This window comes from Zingiber officinale, chromosome 1B (genome assembly GCF_018446385.1).
Source record: "Zingiber officinale cultivar Zhangliang chromosome 1B, Zo_v1.1, whole genome shotgun sequence".
NCBI classification, from domain to species: domain Eukaryota; kingdom Viridiplantae; phylum Streptophyta; class Magnoliopsida; order Zingiberales; family Zingiberaceae; genus Zingiber; species Zingiber officinale.
This window is the reverse complement of record NC_055986.1, coordinates 64,668,855-64,687,997: the sequence shown is the minus strand read 5'-3', so window position 1 is coordinate 64,687,997 and position 19,143 is coordinate 64,668,855. Positions and strand designations below refer to the sequence as shown.

The 19,143-nt window shown below is 35.1% G+C and overlaps 1 protein-coding gene across 6 annotated transcripts in view; it reads right to left on the bottom strand.

The window, feature by feature from the left end:
- Positions 1-19,143, bottom strand: part of LOC121967628 — a 78,246-nt gene that overhangs the window by 36,483 nt on the left and 22,620 nt on the right. For 4 of the 6 annotated variants that reach the window (XM_042517977.1, XM_042517967.1, XM_042517983.1 and 1 more), the window contains one exon: positions 268-315. In XM_042517977.1, coding sequence (XP_042373911.1) covers positions 268-315 — 48 coding nt within the window. Of the gene's footprint in view, positions 1-267; positions 316-451; positions 510-19,143 lie in introns of all 6 variants that reach the window. The other 2 variants (XM_042517999.1, XM_042518007.1) reach the window with 1 other exon arrangement.

The following is a 19,143-nucleotide window of genomic DNA, read 5'->3' as shown; positions in this document are numbered from 1 at the left end:
GGGTTTAAATAATTCTAGATCATAAACACATTACAAAGATAGCAAATAGAATATACAATATTCATAAGCACCCAACTGTTTTCAACTCTAAAGATGGCATGTTGAATCTTTAAACATACTCTATAGAAAATATTTCCTAGAAATAATGTAAGTCTGTGTGATGAAATCAAGTGTATAAGCTAAACATATGTTCCAATGGCATAAATTACAGGTAATCTTCATCCATATATCTTATATCACAAGAACCATAGCTGGTTGAACTAATACCTGCATATCAAGCACAATACTGTCTTCCTCTACACCAACAATCCTTTCCTGCAAAACTCATCAACTTTAGAAAAAATCCTAATGCCTCAAGGTGTTCCAGTGATGAACTTTACTGGACTAGCACTTGTATGAAACAAGAGTAAACATAAAACATAAACCAAAAAAATTCCAACGTAGTCCATACCACAGTTAAACTTGGATGTAAAGGTGTTCATAAATAGATGTTAACGCATGAATGCTTCCTATAATTGTATGAAATGAAAAAAATAAAATTAGTGATACATAAAGAAACTAAGTGACATGACTATTAGACCAGTATCTAAATCTTTGATTTTTGTTAAGATGTCATGGAAAAAATGGATATGCATGTCATCATTAATATCAATGTATTAAAATTCAGCAAATCCATGAAGAAATAGCAAAAGCATTTGCCTAAACACAATGAAAAGGTTGGTGACATGAGCCAGTATCCTACTCCTAAGTCTTAATATTTATCCACAATAGTTGGGAAAACACTTGAGCTCACATCTTCTAAAGTATCTATTATGTAATTCACAAAATCAGCCTACAAAAATAGCTATATGAAGAAATAATTAAAAGCTTCTGAATTTTTGTCATGTTAAAGCTTCTGAATTTTTTTCATGTTAAACTTTCACATTTTCATTTCTTTTTTATGACTATTAGTTGAGTTGAACCTAACTAACAAATTAGATTTGGGGCATCAAGTTGTAGGTGTAGTGATAAGGGCACATGAGTTCAAACCAAGAGCGATTTGACTTTATTATAGTAGGAGTCTTACTCACTTTACCAACACAGCTTGGCAAAATAGAGGACATATTTCTAAGGTGGGAAGGTATAACTAAAAATGTCGTAGCTCTTCAAAACTTTACTGACACACAGGACAAAGCGGATTTTTTTGAGAATTTACTTGGCGAAACGGAAAGGCTAACCTGGATACAATGGAGAATGGCATTTCCCACATAATACCAAGAACTTGTCAATTCTACCGAAGAACAAAATGGTACTCAAAATATAATTTCCCAAATTAGAAGAGTTTTCATGCTAGAAGATCCTTTCCAAGGATCCACAGAGATGCAAGACCATGCTTATCGTGATTTGGAACGATTAACTTGCTCACAAATAAAAGATATAATTCCTTTTATGAATGATTATATGCATTTAGCAGCAAAACTGGAAGACTTTTTACTGGCCCTGAACTTACTGAAAAATTCTGGTTCAAATTACCAGGGGATCTTAGCCGAAGAGTTAAAATGGCTTTTGAAGAAAAATATCAGGGAAACACAATTGGCGTACATCCAAGAATATTATTTACTTATAAATACCTAGAAGAAAAATGCAAGAAGGCTGCTTTCAACAGATCTCTCAAAGACTTATCCTTTTGTAATCAAATTCCAATTCCTGGATATTATCAAAATACTCGCAGAAGATTTGGTATCAGAAGATCAACAACCTACAAAGGCAAGCCCCATGATTCGCATGCTCGCATAGAAAAGAAGAAGCATTTAATACGAAACAAGAAATGCAAATATTTCTTGTGCGGAGAGGAAGGACACTTTGCTAGAGATTGCCCAAAAGAATATAAAAATGTGAAAAGGGTAGCAATGTTTGAAGGACTGGAGCTCCCTGAAGATTATGAAATTATGTCAGTACAGAAAGGGAATGAACAATCTGAAGCTATTTACAGTATTTCAGAAGGAGAAGATCAGCAGGTACACATTAATTCCATACTAACTAATGAGTACCTATGCATTTTCATTGAATAGAAGAATTGTTATATGATTGGAAAAACCGATGGTTGGCAACCGTTGGTCAAAGTAACCAAGGAACAGCATGACTGCAACCACATATGGAAGATGAATCAAGAAGTTGCTTTCGAATTTCTTAAATGTCACTGTTGCAGAAGAGATTCTATGAAGAAACATCGGATGCATTGTGAAAAATGCACCCTTACATCATGTGGTATGTGCTCTCTTAATTATTTTGATATCAAAATTCCTGTAGAAAAGGAGCAACACATTCCTTTCGGCCCAACTTCACTTATTCATGAGCAACAAGCTTATATAGTATGGTTAGAAGCAGAAAATGCAAAGTTAAGACAAGAATTGGATTCCTTAAAAATATTGGCTGCTGTACAATTGGAAAACCTTCAACAAGAATTGGCTGAAGAGAAAGAAGCATTATTAAGAAACATATCTTCTGAGCGTACAGAGCTTGACACAGAAATTGAAGAACTAAAGTACAAAAATGATGCTTTGGAATTAGAAATTCATGATCTCTGAAAAGATCAGGCAACAATTGAGGAAGAGATCAATGTCATTATTGAAGAAAAAGAAAAGGTATTTTCCGCTGAAGAAGTTGCTCACCCCAAAAGAAGAACGAATGGGCTATATAATATGACAGTTGAAATAGATATACCTGGGGTTGAAAAATTCAAGGTCAATGCTATATTTGACACAGGAGCAACAACTTGTTGTATTGATCAACAAACAATTCCAAAAGAAGTTGTTGAAGACAATACCTTTGTAGTAAACTTCAGTGGTATAAATTCACAAACCAAGGCCACTAAGAAACTTAGAGATGGAGGTATGTAGATAAATGATCATGTATTTCATATTCCTTATACATATGTCTATCCATTATCATTAGGTAATATCTCAATGATACTCGGCTGCAACTTTATAAAATCAATGTATGGTGGCTTAAGGATAGAAGGAAATGAAGTAACATTCTACAAAAATGTTACTACTATTAAAACTCAGCAAGAAATAACAGTAGTACCAGCACTGGAAGAGTTAAGCCTGGAAGAAGAAGAATATATTCAAATTCAGGAACAAGTTCACATTATTGAGGCACCAGTACAAGGTACACGTTTTAATAGACTATTAAAAGAACTTGCTGAAACAGGTCACATTGGAGAAGATCCTATGAAATTCTGGTATCAAAACCAAGTTAAATGTCATTTGGAAATAAAAAATCCCGACTTGATTATTGAAGATAGGCCTCTCAAGCATGTAACTCCAATAATGCAAGACTCATTCAGAAGACATGTAAAAGCGTTATTAGATTTAAAGGTAATCAGACCAAGCAAAAGCCGCCACAGGACAACAACCATTATAGTATATTCGGGCACTAAAGTTGACCCGATAACTAAGAAGGAGAGGAAAGGAACGCATGGTGTTTAACTACAAAATACTTAATGACAACACGCACAAAGATCAGTACAGTCTCCCTGGAATCAATATCATCATCAAAAGAGTCGGACAAAGCAAAAAATATTCAAAGTTTGATCTCAAAAGTGGCTTCCATCAAGTAGTTATGAGCCCAAAATCCATAGAATGGATCGCTTTCAGGGTTCCTGATGGGCTATACGAATGACTTGTCATGCCCTTTGGGCTTAAAATGCTCCGGCCATATTTCAGCGCAAAATGGATTTCTGTTTCAAAGGTACGGAACAGTTTATTGCTGTTTATATTGATGATATTCTTGTATTTTCCCAAACAGTCGAAGATCATGAAAAGCACCTCAGTATAATGCTCAACATTTGCAAGAAGAATGGGCTTATTCTCAGCCCTACCAAAATGAAGATTGGAAGCCCTACAATAGAATTTCTAGGAGCTTCAATTGGGAATTCAAAAATAAAACTATAGGAGCATCTTATTCGAAAAATTGCTGACTTCAAAGATGAAGAGCTAAAAACCACAAAAGGCCTTCGATCCTGGTTAGGCTTACTCAATTATGCTAGGAGTTATATTCCTGAAATGGGTAAAATATTAGGCACATTATACTCCAAGACCAGCCCAACTGGAGAAAAGAGAATGAATTCTCAAGACTGGACTTTGATCCATAAGATAAAAGGTTTAATTACTCAACTCCCTGATTTGGAACTTCCCCCTGATGATTGTTTTTTTATTATAGAATCTGATGGCTACATGAAAGGATTGGGGGAATCTGTAAATGGAAACCCCAAAAGTTTGATCCAAAAATAGTAGAAAAGATCTGTGCATATGCCAGCGGAAAATTTAATCCCATAAAATCAACCATTGATGCTGAAATATATGCAGTTATGAACAGCTTGAACAATTTCAAGATCTATTATCTTGATAAGCAAGAGCTAATGGTGCGCACTGACTGCCAAGCCATTATAAGCTTCTTCAATAAGTCTGCGCAAAACAAGCCGTCTAGAGTCAGATGGATTTCTTTTACTGACTTTATTACTGGCCTCGAAGTACCTGTTTGTTTCCAACACATAGATGGTAAGGATAACCTTCTTGCTGACTCTTTATCACGACTTGTCTATTTTCTTACAGCATCATCATGGCAACTCAAAGAGAAGGGGATAAGCCTTCTAGCCCAAATAGAAGCAGCAATCATACAAGTCAAAAGCCGGCCCAACCCAGTTGCAATACAGCATTTGGAGAATATCATCATCTCCATGATGAGTACTCCTCAATTTTTGGTGACCTCCCCACAACAGGCATCTTTTTCAAAGAAGAACACAACAAAGGAGAAAGGCTCGTTGAAATTGAATATCAAGCCTATGGAGAATTATTGGACGCACACAGGGAACTTGAGCACATCCTCCATCCCAAGGAATATCTTTTCCGAAGAAACCAACAAAGTAGTGGCCCAGACACTCAATGGGGCAAAGGATTACCAGCTATCTAAGAACAGCGAAGGAATCTCTTTAAGACATATGTACAACTACAAGAGATAATCCACCAGATCCGCATGACACCTCCGTAAAAGAGTGGTGGATCCATAATAACAGTGAATTGAGCCTCGAGGAGCCGTTCACTATTAAATAACTTTAATAAAGTAGCTTTAATAAGATATGATAAGATATCCAGAATCTTATAAGAAGTGATATGGTGAGCTGTAAAGAATGACGATGGGCCTAATGAGCACTCGGTTCTTATCACCTCATCACTATATAAGTCATATAGACGCTTCATTGCAAGACACAAAGGAAATCATCCTACAAGTCTTACTCTGAAAGCAACCTTAAGAGCAAGCTTAGTCCTGTAAGTTCTTTACTAGTTCTCTTGTACATTATCTAAGTTTGTTTTTAAGAAGTACGTTTTCGCTATTGTTCTGGTATCAGAGCTAGTTTATGGCAGAGTCAAAAATTATTCAAGGTTTCTCTACTAAGAAGTAATTATGATAATTAGTAAATTAACGAGCTTTATTCCCAGACTTCAATAACAGATATCTTTCTAAAAGTATCTCCAACAAAGGCAAAAGAGGTCATAAGTCCAAGAGCACACCTACATGAGCTAAAGAAGGTTACACCATACTCTAAGCCGTAAGCGGTTGAGAAAATAAAACCTTAAGCTAGTTTACTTTTTGAAGTGTTAATCAAATAATTAACTGGAAAAAGGAATTGCTTGAACGTCTGCAAACTAAGTAATTCTGTTAGGGTGGATAGCCAGAAGCCTTAACATAAAAGAAGGGTGGATAGCCAGAAGTCCATCTTTTAGAAAGTTGATTATATGTCTAAACAATGGGAAGAAGTTATTCAGGAATGGTATACTAAGTCACATACTTCAAACCTAGAGTACCTTGATCTCACAGAAACAAAGCCAACAACAAAAGAAGTAGCTCATAACCTTTCAATCATTTATGACAAAGTCTGTTTATCTAGTCGAGTTCACATCAAGCATTTCAAAACTTTGTTAGAAGAATTAGAGGCTCTCAAATTACAAAATCAGAAGTTGGAAGAAGCTGTTAAGATATTAACAAAAGAAATAATAGAAAACAGGCCTCTAACAAAAAGGCAGGTAGAAGAATTTATAGAAGAGCAGGCTGAAAAAGTGTTTACAGACCTAAAAGAAAAACTTACAAAGATCGACAAGGTGTTACAAAAATTCGAGGCTTGGACCTCTCTACATGAGTTATATAAACACTCAAGCAACAAATAGTTACAAAGAAGCCTTAGCGGCCATTGAAAATATTGAAACACCAGCTCTTGGTTTTTGTAAGCCTGCGGAATACAAAGGTCCTCTGACCAGTTCAATTGTTGTAATTAAGCAAGCAAACACCCAAATACAGTTACTTGTAACAATCTTAGAAAAGCTTGAGTCTCTTGAAGATCGAATTAAACGAATAGAGTCTAAAACACCAACTACCACTACAATCCCGGATGAAGTAATCAATAGCTTGAACGAAAGAATCAAGACTTTAAACATTTCTGAAAAACCAGGGAAATTATTAGTTTTTAAAGATCCCTTCAAAACCTTTGAAGAAGAAAAAGCTAAAAAGTAATTATGGTTGCTAGACATTCAACTTCAGATCCTCCTGTTACTACAATCACAAGAAGAACAGCAACTGAAGCAGCCCCCTTATTTGAAGATCAAATTCGAAGTTATCGTCAAGGACAACGGAGGAAATATAGTAAATTTCTTGTATTTACTTCAGTAGGTTGCATAGGAATGTTGATTACAGATTGTCGTATAATCCAGTTTTGTCCTAAGACATCCCTGGTGCTGTATCTTCGTCCTGGAAGAGCGCGAACTCCGTGACTAGCGAGGTAGTCAACTACATTTTCTACTTCATATGCAAATCCAGCATTGGGTGTGTTGGATAATCGGCCCACTAATCCCCTTGTAATGTTGGATTTGCATATGAAGTAGAAAATGTAGTTGACTACCTCGCTAGTCACTGAGTTCGCGCTCTTCCAGGACGAAGATACAGCACCAGGGATGTCTTAGGACAAAATTGGATTATACGGCAATCTGTAATCAACATTCCTATGCAACCTACTGAAGTAAATACAAGAAATTTACTATATCTCCTCTGTTGTCCTTGACGATAACTTCGAATTTGATCTTCAAATAGGGGGGCTGCTTCAGTTGCTGTTCTTCTTGTGATTGTAATAACAGGAGGATCTGAAGTTGAATGTCTAGCAACCATAATTACTTTTTAGCTTTTTCTTCTTCAAAGGTTTTGAAGGGATCTTTAAAAACTAATAATTTCCCTGATTTTTCCTTAGGTTTTTCAAAAATGTTTAAAATCTTGATTCTTTCATTCAAGTTGTTGATTACTTCATCCGGGATTGTAGTGGTAGTTGGTGTTTTAGACTCTATTCGTTTAATTCGATATTCAAGAGACTCAAGCTTTTCTAAGATTGTTACAAGTAACTGTATTTGGGTGTTTGCTTGCTTAATTACAACAATTGAACTGGTCAGAGGACCTTTGTATTCCGCATGCTTACAAAAACCAAGAGCTGGTGTTTCAATATTTTCAGTGGCCGCTAAGGCTTCTTTGTAACTATTTGTTGCTTGAGTGTTTATATAACTCATGTAGAGAGGTCCAAGCCTTTAATTTTTGTAACACCTTGTCGATCTTAGTAAGTTTTCTTTTTAGGTCTGTAAACACTTTTTCAGCCTGCTCTTTTATAAATTCTTCTACCTGCCTTTTTGTTAGAGGCCTGTTTTCTATTATTTCTTTTGTTAATATCTTAACAGCTTCTTCCAACTTCTGGTTTTGTAATTTGACAGCCTCTAATTCTTCTAACAAAGTTTTGAAATGCTTGATGTGAACTCGACTAAATAAACAGACTTTGTCATAAATGACTGAAAAGTTATGAGCTAGTTCTTTTGTTGTTGGCTTTGTTTCTGTGAGATCAAGGTACTCTAGATTTGAAGTATGTGACTTAGTATACCATTCCTGAATAGCTTCTTCCCATTGTTTAGACATATAATCAATTTTCTAAAAGACGGGCTTCTGGCTATCCACCCTTCTTTCATGTTAATGCTTCTGGCTATCCACCCTAACGGAATTACTTAGTTTGCAGACGTTGAAGCAATTCCTTTTTCGAGTTAATTATTTGATTAACACTTCAAAAAGTAGACTAGCTTAAGGTTTTATTTTCTCAACCACTTACAGCTTAGAGTATGGTGTAACCTTCTTTAGCTCATGTAGGTGTGCCCTTGGACTTATGGCCTCTTTGCAGTTGTCCAAGTTATGACCTACCCTTTTGTAATCCAGTTAACCATTACTGATCGCTTTATCACGGTTTACCTTTTAAACCTTAGGGGCTAGCATACCTTGGAGATACTTTTAGAAAGATATCTGTTATTGAAGTATGGGAATAAAGCTCGTTAATTTACTAATTATCACAATTACTTCTTACTAGAGAAACCTTGAATAATTTTTTACTCAGCCATAAACTAGGTCTGATACCAGAACAATAGCGAAAACGTACTTCTTAAAAACAAACTTAGATAATGTACAAGAGAACTAGTAAAGAACTTACAGACTAAGCTTGCTCTTAAGGATGCTTTCAGAGTAAGACTTGTAGGATGATTTCCTTTGTGTCTTGCAATGAAGTGTCTATACGACTTATATAAAAAAAAAAAAAAAAAAAGGTAGATCCGCTACCTTAGCGGCCCCCCTAGTGCCGGCCCCACGGATATGGAAAGAGGTTCATGCAGGTACACAGGCCATAGGCGCATGGCGGGGTAAACCCCAGGTCGTCAGTTCCTGATAATCGACCCCTGGCCATTACGCCAGAGATACCATGCGCCCACCGTCTGTGCTACGTCCTGGGGGCCTATACGACTTATATAAAGATGAGGCGATGAGGTGATAAGAATCGGGTGCTCATTAGGCCCATCGTCATTTTTTACAGTTTACCATATCACTCCTTACAAGATTCTGGATATCTTATCATATCTTATTAAAGCTACTTTATTAAAGTTACTTTATAGTGAACGGCTCCCCGAGGCTCAATTCACTTTTATTATGGGTCCACCACTCTTTTACGGAGGTGTCATGCGGATCTGGTGGATTATCTCTTGTAGTTGTACATATGTCTTAAAGAGATTCCTTCGCTGTTCTTGGATAGCTGGTAATCCTTTGCCCCATTGAGTGTCTGGGCCACTACTTTGTTGGTTTCTTCGGAAAAGATATTCCTTGGGATGGAGGATGTGCTCAAGTTCCCTGTGTGCGTCCAATAATTCTCCATAGGCTTGATATTCAATTTCAACGAGCCTTTCTCCTTTGTCGTGTTCTTCTTTGGAAAAGATGCCTGTTGTGGAGAGGTCACCAATAATTGAGGAGTACTCATCATGGAGCTGATGATATTCTCCAAATGCTATACTGCAACTGGGCTGGGCCGGCTTTTTGGGCTAGAAGGCTTATCCCCTTCTCTTTGAGTTGCCATGATGATGCTGTAAGAAAACAGACAAGTCATGATAAAGAGTCAGCAAGAAGGTTATCCTTACCATCTATGTGTTGGAAACAAACAGGTACTCCGAGGCCAGTAATAAAGCCAATAAAAGAAATCCATCTGACTCTAGACGGCTTGTTTTGCGTAGACTTATTGAAGAAGCTTATAACGGCTTGGCAGTCAGTGCGCACCATTAGCTCTTGCTTATCAAGATAATAGATCTTGAAATTGTTCAAGTTGTTCATAACTGCATATATTTCAGCGTCAAAGGTTGATTTTATGGGATTAAATTTTCCACTGGCATATGCACAAATCTTTTCTGCTGTTTTTGGATTAAACTTTTGGGGTTTCCATTTACAGATCCCCCCCCATCCTTCCATGCAGCCATCAAATTCTATAATAATAAAGCAATCATCAGGGGGAAGTTCCAAATCAGGGAGTTAAGTAATTAAACCTTTTATCTTATGGATCAAAGTCCAGTCTTGAGAATTCATTCTCTTTTCTCCGGTTAGGCTGGTCTTGGAGTATAACGGGCCTAATATTTTATCCATTTCAGGAATATAACTCCTAGCATAATTGAGTAAGCCTAACCAGGATCGAAGGGCTTTTGTGGTTTTTAGCTCTTCATCTTTTAAGTCAGCAATTTTTCGAATAAGATGCTCCTGCAGTTTTATTTTTGAATTCCCAATTGAAGTTCCTAGAAATTCTATTGTAGGGCTTCCAATCTTCATTTTGGTAGGACTGAGAATAAGCCCATTCTTCTTGCAAATGTTGAGCATTATACCGAGGTGCTTTTCATGATCTTCGACTGTTTGAGTTTAGGGCTGAAATAAATTTCTATATGGGAATAGTCTCGTTTAATTGTATTGGAATAAATTATGGAAATTTTTTAGAAGTTGAGAAATATAAAATCCCTCTCCTCCCCATGCATCCTCACTCTCACACGCACTATCACCCTTTCTCTTCCTGATTCTTCTTCCTCTCCTTTCTTGGGTGACACCATTGCCAAGAAGGATCACTCGTTGACTTTCCATTCCCTATTCCTTTTTCCCTTTTTCTCTCCTTCCCTTGCTCCTTGCGCTCGTAGCCACCACTTGGCCACCCAGAACTGAGCTGAATTGATACCACTGCCATTCGCCTCCTCTCTCCCTTTTTGGTCATTGTACGCCACAACACTACCAATCATGGTTGAATCAAGGAGAATTAGGGATGGCAATTTTCCCCGCGGGTTTGGGGCCCCGCGGGGAAAACCCGAAATGGGGATGGGGATCCCCGATTTTTCGGGGATGGGGCGGGTTTGGGGCGGGTATGGGAATACTATCCCCATCCCCGAACCCGCCCCGGATAAATAATAATATGATTTTTTTAAAAAAAAATGTATTAATAATAGTGTTAATATTAATATTAAAAATTTTGAAAATATTATTATTAATAATATTATTAATAATATTATTAATATTGATATTAATATTAATATTATCATTAATAATTATTATTAAATAATAATAATAATAATATAAATTAAATTTGGGAATGAGGCGGGGATGGGAATTTGATCCCCGTGGGTTCGGGTTCGGGGATTCCCCGAACCCGAAAAAATGAGAACGGGGCGGGGATGGGAATGGCAAACCCGCCCCCGCCCCGCCCCGCCCCATTGCCATCCCTAAGGAGAATAATTCAGTGAGTTTTTCTTACAATGTTATTTGATGATTTTCCTGTTATTTGGAATTCAAGTTAGATGGACTCTAGTGGATCACATCATCAAAACAACAACATAGTGAGAGTTTAGTCTTACTATATTTCTATTTTGGGGTTTATTCTAGGGATTACATTGGTGTATCATGTTTAGGAATGGAGCTCAATGGTTGGTTAGCAGTGAGAGTTAGATCATGGGTGACATTCATTGACCCTGTGTTTAATTAATTCCTAAATGTTGTGCTATTATCGTATTTAGTTTACCTAAAGTCTTTCTAATTGATTCACATACTTGTATTTGAATAGACTCATCCAAGGGGAGCACAAAGAGTGTACACATTTATTCGGTGCACATTTAAGGTGGATAAATTATCTTTTGATTTATGTACACATTCCTTGTGCATTAATTAATCTAGAAAAATAGATTTGATGTATCTTGCTATAATTGTTTTAAAAAAGGCACTAAAGTAACATTTAGAATAGAAAAATGAGTTTTAGAAACACCTAAACTATTGAGGGATTAAATAATTGATATCTTTTCATACTATAGATATTTAGGTGATCATTTGTGAAATTGACATGGAATGGCTTGCTTTCAAAAGTTCAAATTTGATACTGTGATTTCTTTTCAATTGATACATATGACTAGATTATTAGATTTCTTTAGCTTTCATGCTACTTGCTAATTTATATGTTGGTACTTGTGCACTTTTTTATGTTATACACCCCGCACTTAAAAACTATACAATTACATTAGTGTAACCTTAAAATGGTGAATTAGAACAAACTAATAAGATGTAAAATCCATAGTAAAATAATTGTGATGTAAAGATTGGAAGTGATATGATAGAGTAATCCTTTATTGGTTGGTGACATATTTATTAGAGATGGCTAAAAGATGAAAATTAAAAGTATATTAATTTGTCATAGGATGATGATAAATAAAAAGAATGACTTTGGACTTAATTCATGATGAATAAGGGAAATGAAAAACAATAGTTAACTATATACATTAAAATGAAATATCTCAAATCATATCTTTAAAGATTTAATGAAATTTGTAACTTATCAATTTTTTCTTGATCTCTTAGTAAGTTTAAATTTACGTAAATTTTTCCTATTTACCCACTTTGGAATTTGTACTCACTTAGGGTGTGTTTGGTTTACGCATGTTCCATTTTCATTTTCTGAAAAACGCACGTTTTTTAGAAAATAAAAAATGACTTTTAGTCATTCTCTATTTTTTCAGAAAATGCTATATGTTTTTTTAGAAAACATACATGAAAAATACAAACCAAACACCATTTTTTAGGAATGCGTGTTTTTCAAAAAATGAAAATGAAAAACGTGCAAACCAAGGTGTGTTTGGTACGCGCGTTTTTCATTTTCATTTTCTGAAAAACGCGCGTTTTCTAAAAATTAGAAAATGACTTTTTGTCATTCTCTGTTTTTCTAGAAAACAGGCACGAAAAACGCAAACCAAACACCATTTTTCAAAAAATGCGCGTTTTCAGAAAATGAAAATGAAAAACGCGCATACCAAACGCACTCTTAGTTTTTGATTAATTTCTGAATTCTTTGGTCTTAGTTCACCTATTGTTTGAGTAGTCAAGCTACCTATCATGTTTTTTTCCCAAGTGTTGATGTTTGTATTTCATACATAATTTTTAGGATTATTTTGTATATATTTTATTTCATCACGTGAGCATATTTTGCATACTTGCATCTTCTTTTTATTGTTTTTACTATTTTCGTTTAGAGATCTCTTTGTGCTTTTTAATTGACGAGACGTGAAATTAGAGACAAACAAAGTCTAAAAGCCTTGGAACGTGAATTCAAAGTCTAGTCGTGTCCTATAATACGGGTGTGTTCCTCCACCCAAACATAAACGAAGAACGGAGCAAAAACAAGGACCACAACATCTGACACGGCCTGATTGTGCCTCTCAGCAAAGTCGTGGTGCAACAGTGGCGCCCTGGTATTTTTGGTATCTATCTCCATTTTAGTCGGTCCCAAAGGCTATAAAAAGGCCTAGGAGATTGTGGTCCAAAGAGGAGGATTTTCCCTGCAACAGCAAGCCCTAGGAGAGCCGCACCAAAAAGTCATCAAAGTTTCCGTCCACCCTAGAGCTTGGAGTTTCCAAAGACGCCAACAACAACATGATTAAGCTTCCTCGTCTTTTCTCTTTAATTCGAGTTGTAGAATGTCTTCTTCTCCGTCTTTCGAATTTAACTCCATCTCCATAGAGTATTACATTCTAGGATGAGAGAGTAGCCTGATGTATTGTTGACATTCATTTTCTATATTTATTTTTCTTTATAGCATGATATGTTTATCTATGATCTAGCTTTATTTTACATACATGATTCTGGCACTGATCGTGCATCTTCATATCCCACGAGACGCAGGGAAGGACCGAAAGGTGAATCTAAATCTCCGACCCATAAAGATCGAGAAGTGAGGGGTTGGTCACAAAAATAGTCCAAAACCTCACGAGAACATCATTTGCTATCACAGAGCCTAATTGGTTTACCCAATTCGGCATCACAAATCAGGGGATAGCACCTAGAGGACCGTGGGGCAATCGTGACAAGAGCCTCCCTGAGAAAGCGGCCACTTTAGTAAAGCTATCTTGAAAGTAGGTATCACATTTGGGTAGGCACGTTGGTATAATTCCAAAAGTCTATACTGGCGGGATAGACCACCTAAACATTGAGGTAAAAAAGTAAATAGTATGTAGGATGTCGACAGTCATCACGGCGAAACCGAAATCCTAGAATCGTTTTACCAAATTTAGATTTCTCCTACGACTTCTCATGTGTTATTGACTCGTTTTCTTTCTTTCTTAACTCTTGCGATTTGTGACTGTATAGATTATCTACATCGAGAATTCAACTTGTACTGATTTTACAATCCCTATGGATAGATTTTTTTATTACTTGATATCAGTCGTACAGTTGCGATTTTCACACATCAAGTGTGCATTTAGTTAGATTTAATATTGTACTTTGTTCTGACAATATTCTAGATCACATACAACAAGTGAACCGTGCCTAGGCAAGCCTAAATTGAGCAATGCATGACAACTTCTATTAATGAAATTGCATTAGATGAAAATAGAAAAAGAATGTGGTAATCTTCCTAATCTAATAGTGACCTGTAGATATGCAATCAAGACTATTATATGCATAAAAAAGTACACTCCCTATTTAATAAAATTATACTTCAAAGATCAAAATAATCTTAGAAAGAATTGACGATCAAGAGTATAGATATTATATTCAAATAAACCTCAAGAAGCCAAAAGTCCTATTTTTAGAAAACTCCGCGAAAAGAAAAGATAATATATGATCCACTCAATTAATATTAATAATAATAATAGATACATTGTGATGTAAAAGGTATTATATTAATATGATTAATAATTATATTGTAGTAATTTATAATAGAAATTTGTACCAATTGTATCATATATTTTAAAACACTTTTATGAAATTAAGTTGATTGTTCTATATTATTTTTAAACTCTTTTATCAAATTAAACTACATTCTTATTAAAAAAATTAATTATACTTTGAGATTTTTTATATCCTTTCATTTTGTTTATATGAAATTTAAAGAACTATTATGCTATTTTAATTAAAATCTTATAGCTAAAATTGATATTCTAATTCCAATAGGTACTCTTTTAAAGTTTACACTTAACAAGAAATTAGTAAACAAATTATCTTTATATTTTCAAACTCCAAAATATCTCCCATAGTGTAATCAAACCAAACTACTTCAAATATCATTGAGTTATTTGTTTTATAAAAAAATAATAATTATTAAATCCCACACAATCAATTTTTAAAATGATTAGATTTAAATAAAATGAAGAATTTTTTTAAAATATATAAAAGATGAAATGTTAGATTGAATCATTTAAAAATAATTATCAATAGTAATCAATCAAATTCAGAAAAATATTTATCGTTCTTTAAAATAATAATTACTAATATTTGATGATTAATTCAAACAACACTTTATTGAATGATTAGATTTGAATTGAAGCAATAATTTTTGAAAGATAATGTAATATGCAAAATGATTACCAGAAATAAATTTAAAATCAATATCAAATCAAAAAAATCTAGAAATTATAATTATGTTTTAAAACGAAGATTTAGTTAGCAATAATAAAATAAAATAAAATATATTTAAATATAAATAATAATATAGAGGATAGAATTCAATAATGTAGAAGGATTCATATACTCACCCCATCTAATGAGATAAAGCTTAGTTGTTGTTGTTTTAAAAAACAAAAACATCTTGGCCATCACTTAGCAATAATAGGAAATTTTATATTTAAAAAGTAGAAATTTATTTAAATTAAATTTCATATTATGTTTTATTTTATATCCTAATTATAAACTTATTTCAATTAAATGCCATAACTTTTGGGCAATTGCTATAAAAAAAATACCCTAGTTTTAGTTATGCCAAAGCTCTTCTTTCCGAGAAGCCTTGCAAGTTGCAACTTTTGACCAACATACCCTTAGCCCTCGCACCTCTAATAAAAAAATATATCTAAAGTAAAAGGAGAAACAATCTTTACAAAGGGGAAAAAATTTAAAAGGTAAGTGCCAACTATAGAGCATCTTTTGGCTCTTCATACTGTCAATTTTTATATCATCCATATTTTGATCAAAACAAGATTGAGTGTCAAAACTAATTATATATAACAACAATAATGAAGTCTTATCCTATTAGGTGGGGTTGGCTATATAGATCCTTCTATGCTATTGGATTCTATCCCCTATTATATCATCATCTATACTAAAATAAATTATATCTTATTTTATTATTGCTAACCAAGTATTTTTTTGATTTTCCTCTTCTTTATTTGATGTGTATATTTTTCATGATTTCACATCGCCTAGAGCATTTATTAATCGTCTAAGTACATGTCTATATCATCTTTCATGTATGTTCTGTCAATAGATGCAACTCCAACTTTTTCAACATCTTACACTCTCATCCAATATCATTTGACTTTGTCCTAAGAATTCCGGATTCGATTTAAGTGACGGATGTCAACAAAAATAGATTGCTTGCCATTGTAATTGTGATACCTAAAAAGTGATTTAAGAATAAATTTAGGATATAAATCAATAAAAAAAATTAATATATATTAGTAAAAAAATATTATCATAATATAAATATGATTTACATAAAATAATAAAATTTATTAGAATTTTTTAAAAATTCTAAATATAAAATTATGAATATAAATATGATTTATATGAATTCATAAGATTTATTAGAATTTTTTAATTTTAAATATAAACTCTTAGAATATAAAATAATTAATAATATTTATTAGAATTTTTAAATTTTAAATATAATATTATTAGAATATAAATAAATTAATAAAATTTATAAAAAAAAATTTAATTTTAAATATATTTTTTATATAGTTTATTGGGATAATTTAATTAGGATCTATAAAAACCTATTCGAATTACCCTATTTAAGTGAGGAGTTATTGAATTAAATAAATAATAAATCAATATAAAAAAAAACAACCCGGCACAACGACGCTAAACACTCTCCGACAGCGGCAGGCGCGTTCTCGGAGGCGTCCGGGATCGTCGATCGCGTCGCCAAAAGCTTCCGGCAGCACCGAACACTTCATCGGAGGCTTCCGCCAATGCCAGAAGCGTCAGGGATGCGTCCAACGCTAGCATCGCGCGATGTTGGACATATCCGTTGAAAGCCTCCAACAAAGCGTCCAATGTCGTCAGAAGCGTCCGGTGCCGTCAGATCTGGTGTCGTCGAACGTCTGATGTCGCAGGAAGCGTCCGGTGTAGTCAGAATCTTTCGGCGACGCGGATGCGTCCCGTAACACCGGAAGCATCACGAGAGGTAAAAAAAAATAATTGCATAAAATAAATTACTGAAAAACTTATCGATCATCGAGCAAATACTTCTTGACTTCGAGTTAGGTTATTAGGAAAATAAAGATTATGTTTCTCTTGACTTCAAGCATATCTTTGAGACCCTAGGTAGTTTAAGAAAGATAAACCAAGTGTGTTGCAGTGACTATCACTGGGAACACAAAGAACGCAGTTAGATGACGACTTAACTAGACTTAGAGATTGAAACTTGAAAAATTTAGATCATTCATCGCACTGTGCACAAGAACAACTTATATTTAGGCCACACTCAGGTTACTTTATGATCATACTCACCAATGAAACTAATTGATAGAGTTAGATTGATTCACTAGAGATTATGATGCACTATACCAATATATAAGTCTAGACTGTAGAATTTTACTTGAGGACAACCAAAGGTTTAAGGCTGGGGTGTGATGTGCATAAATTATATACACTTTTATGCATGTTTTGACGCATATTCACTTGTATTTCTTGATTGTGATCTATGCTAAACCAACTTCATCATTATTTCAGCATTATTACTCTTTCGGAGATTTGCTCTTACTTTTTTTTTATTGACAGGACACGTTCAAAGAGCGAAAACAGAGCTAAGGAATGCTTCGAAGCGATTCTAGATGAGGAGCAGAATCCAGGATGCCCTGGCATGGCTATGTATCCTCTAACAGCCAACCAAAGGCAGGTTGTTCCCTAGAGGCACAGTCGTGCCTCATCACCCGAGAGCAAGCAAGACACGGTCGTGCCCAAAGGCACAACCGTGCCCCTCACCAGTGGGCATCCAAGGGTGGCCGTGTGAAACCACACGGTCATGCCTCCTCAGAGGAATTGAAAAACACGGTCGTGCCGTGCCTTGAGGCACGATCGTGACGTCTCACCCGAGAAGAACCAGAGGTCATACCTTGAGGCACGGTCATGTCTCTCCATCAGATGGCGGCTCACTGTCAGGCAGTGCCCCTAGGGCACGACCATGACACAATCAAGGCAGGGGTCGTGCCCCTACCTACATGAGGGTAGTTCTTCCCCCTTTAAAGAGGAGAAAGGGATTTCCCCATACAACTAATTGGTCAAGATCCGCTCTTCATCCACACGCTCCCATCGACGATCCGAAGCCATTTCCGACATTGCGTTTACCTCCGGAAGCAAAGGACTGGATCTGAAGACCCCTCATCGCATTAGATAAGCTTTCTTCCTCTTTTCTCTTAGATTTGAGTAGAAGCTTGTAATCTTAATATCTTCGAATTTATTTCCTGTTATTATGGAGTAGATCTATCTTTTTCTAGGATTAAGGGAGTAATTGTGATGTGTGATTGATGTAAACTCCATGAATTTGCCAATTTCCCATTTGAATGGCATGTTTATGCTTTGTTCATGTTTGATTAAATGGATGTATTGATTGCTCGCCTCATAGAAAGGATGCCCTAGATTGTATAACGGGGACCCGTGAATGGGGGTATCCCTTTAACCAGACTTTCAAAAGCATCGCCTTGAAAGAAAGGGCAATTCTTTACAAAGAAGCATCTAATTAGGTTTAATCCCTAATCTTATGTTAACAAGTGTCCTGTGTAATCTAGCGATTGTATGACCGGGGTCCCTTAGTGGCAAAGGGTATCCCTTTAACCAGACTTAATAGGTTACCTCTTCTACTTAGTGACATCCGATAACGCTAGGGGTAACGCTCCAATATGATAGTCGTAGGATTGTGTCGACATTTAGTTAGACTTCCTACATGTGCATAAAGATAGAGGATGGGAGATGGGCAATTCACAATACATTAATTAGTATTACAATGAAACTGAAATCCTAGAACATACTTTCTTAACCAACTTCCTCAAGCCAATTTTCTTTCTCGATTATCTCTCTACTTCTTTCTCTCTTTATCTCTTTTAGTGCATAAACCTACACGCAGTTCGATCATTTAGATAACTCGTTATGGTAATTCATTAGTGCTTAACCTGTGGGATCGATATCTTTTATTATTTGCAACAAAACCATGCACTTGCAGTTGGACAACATTAATCCACTTGAAGTCTTCTCTGGTCGTTAGATTTT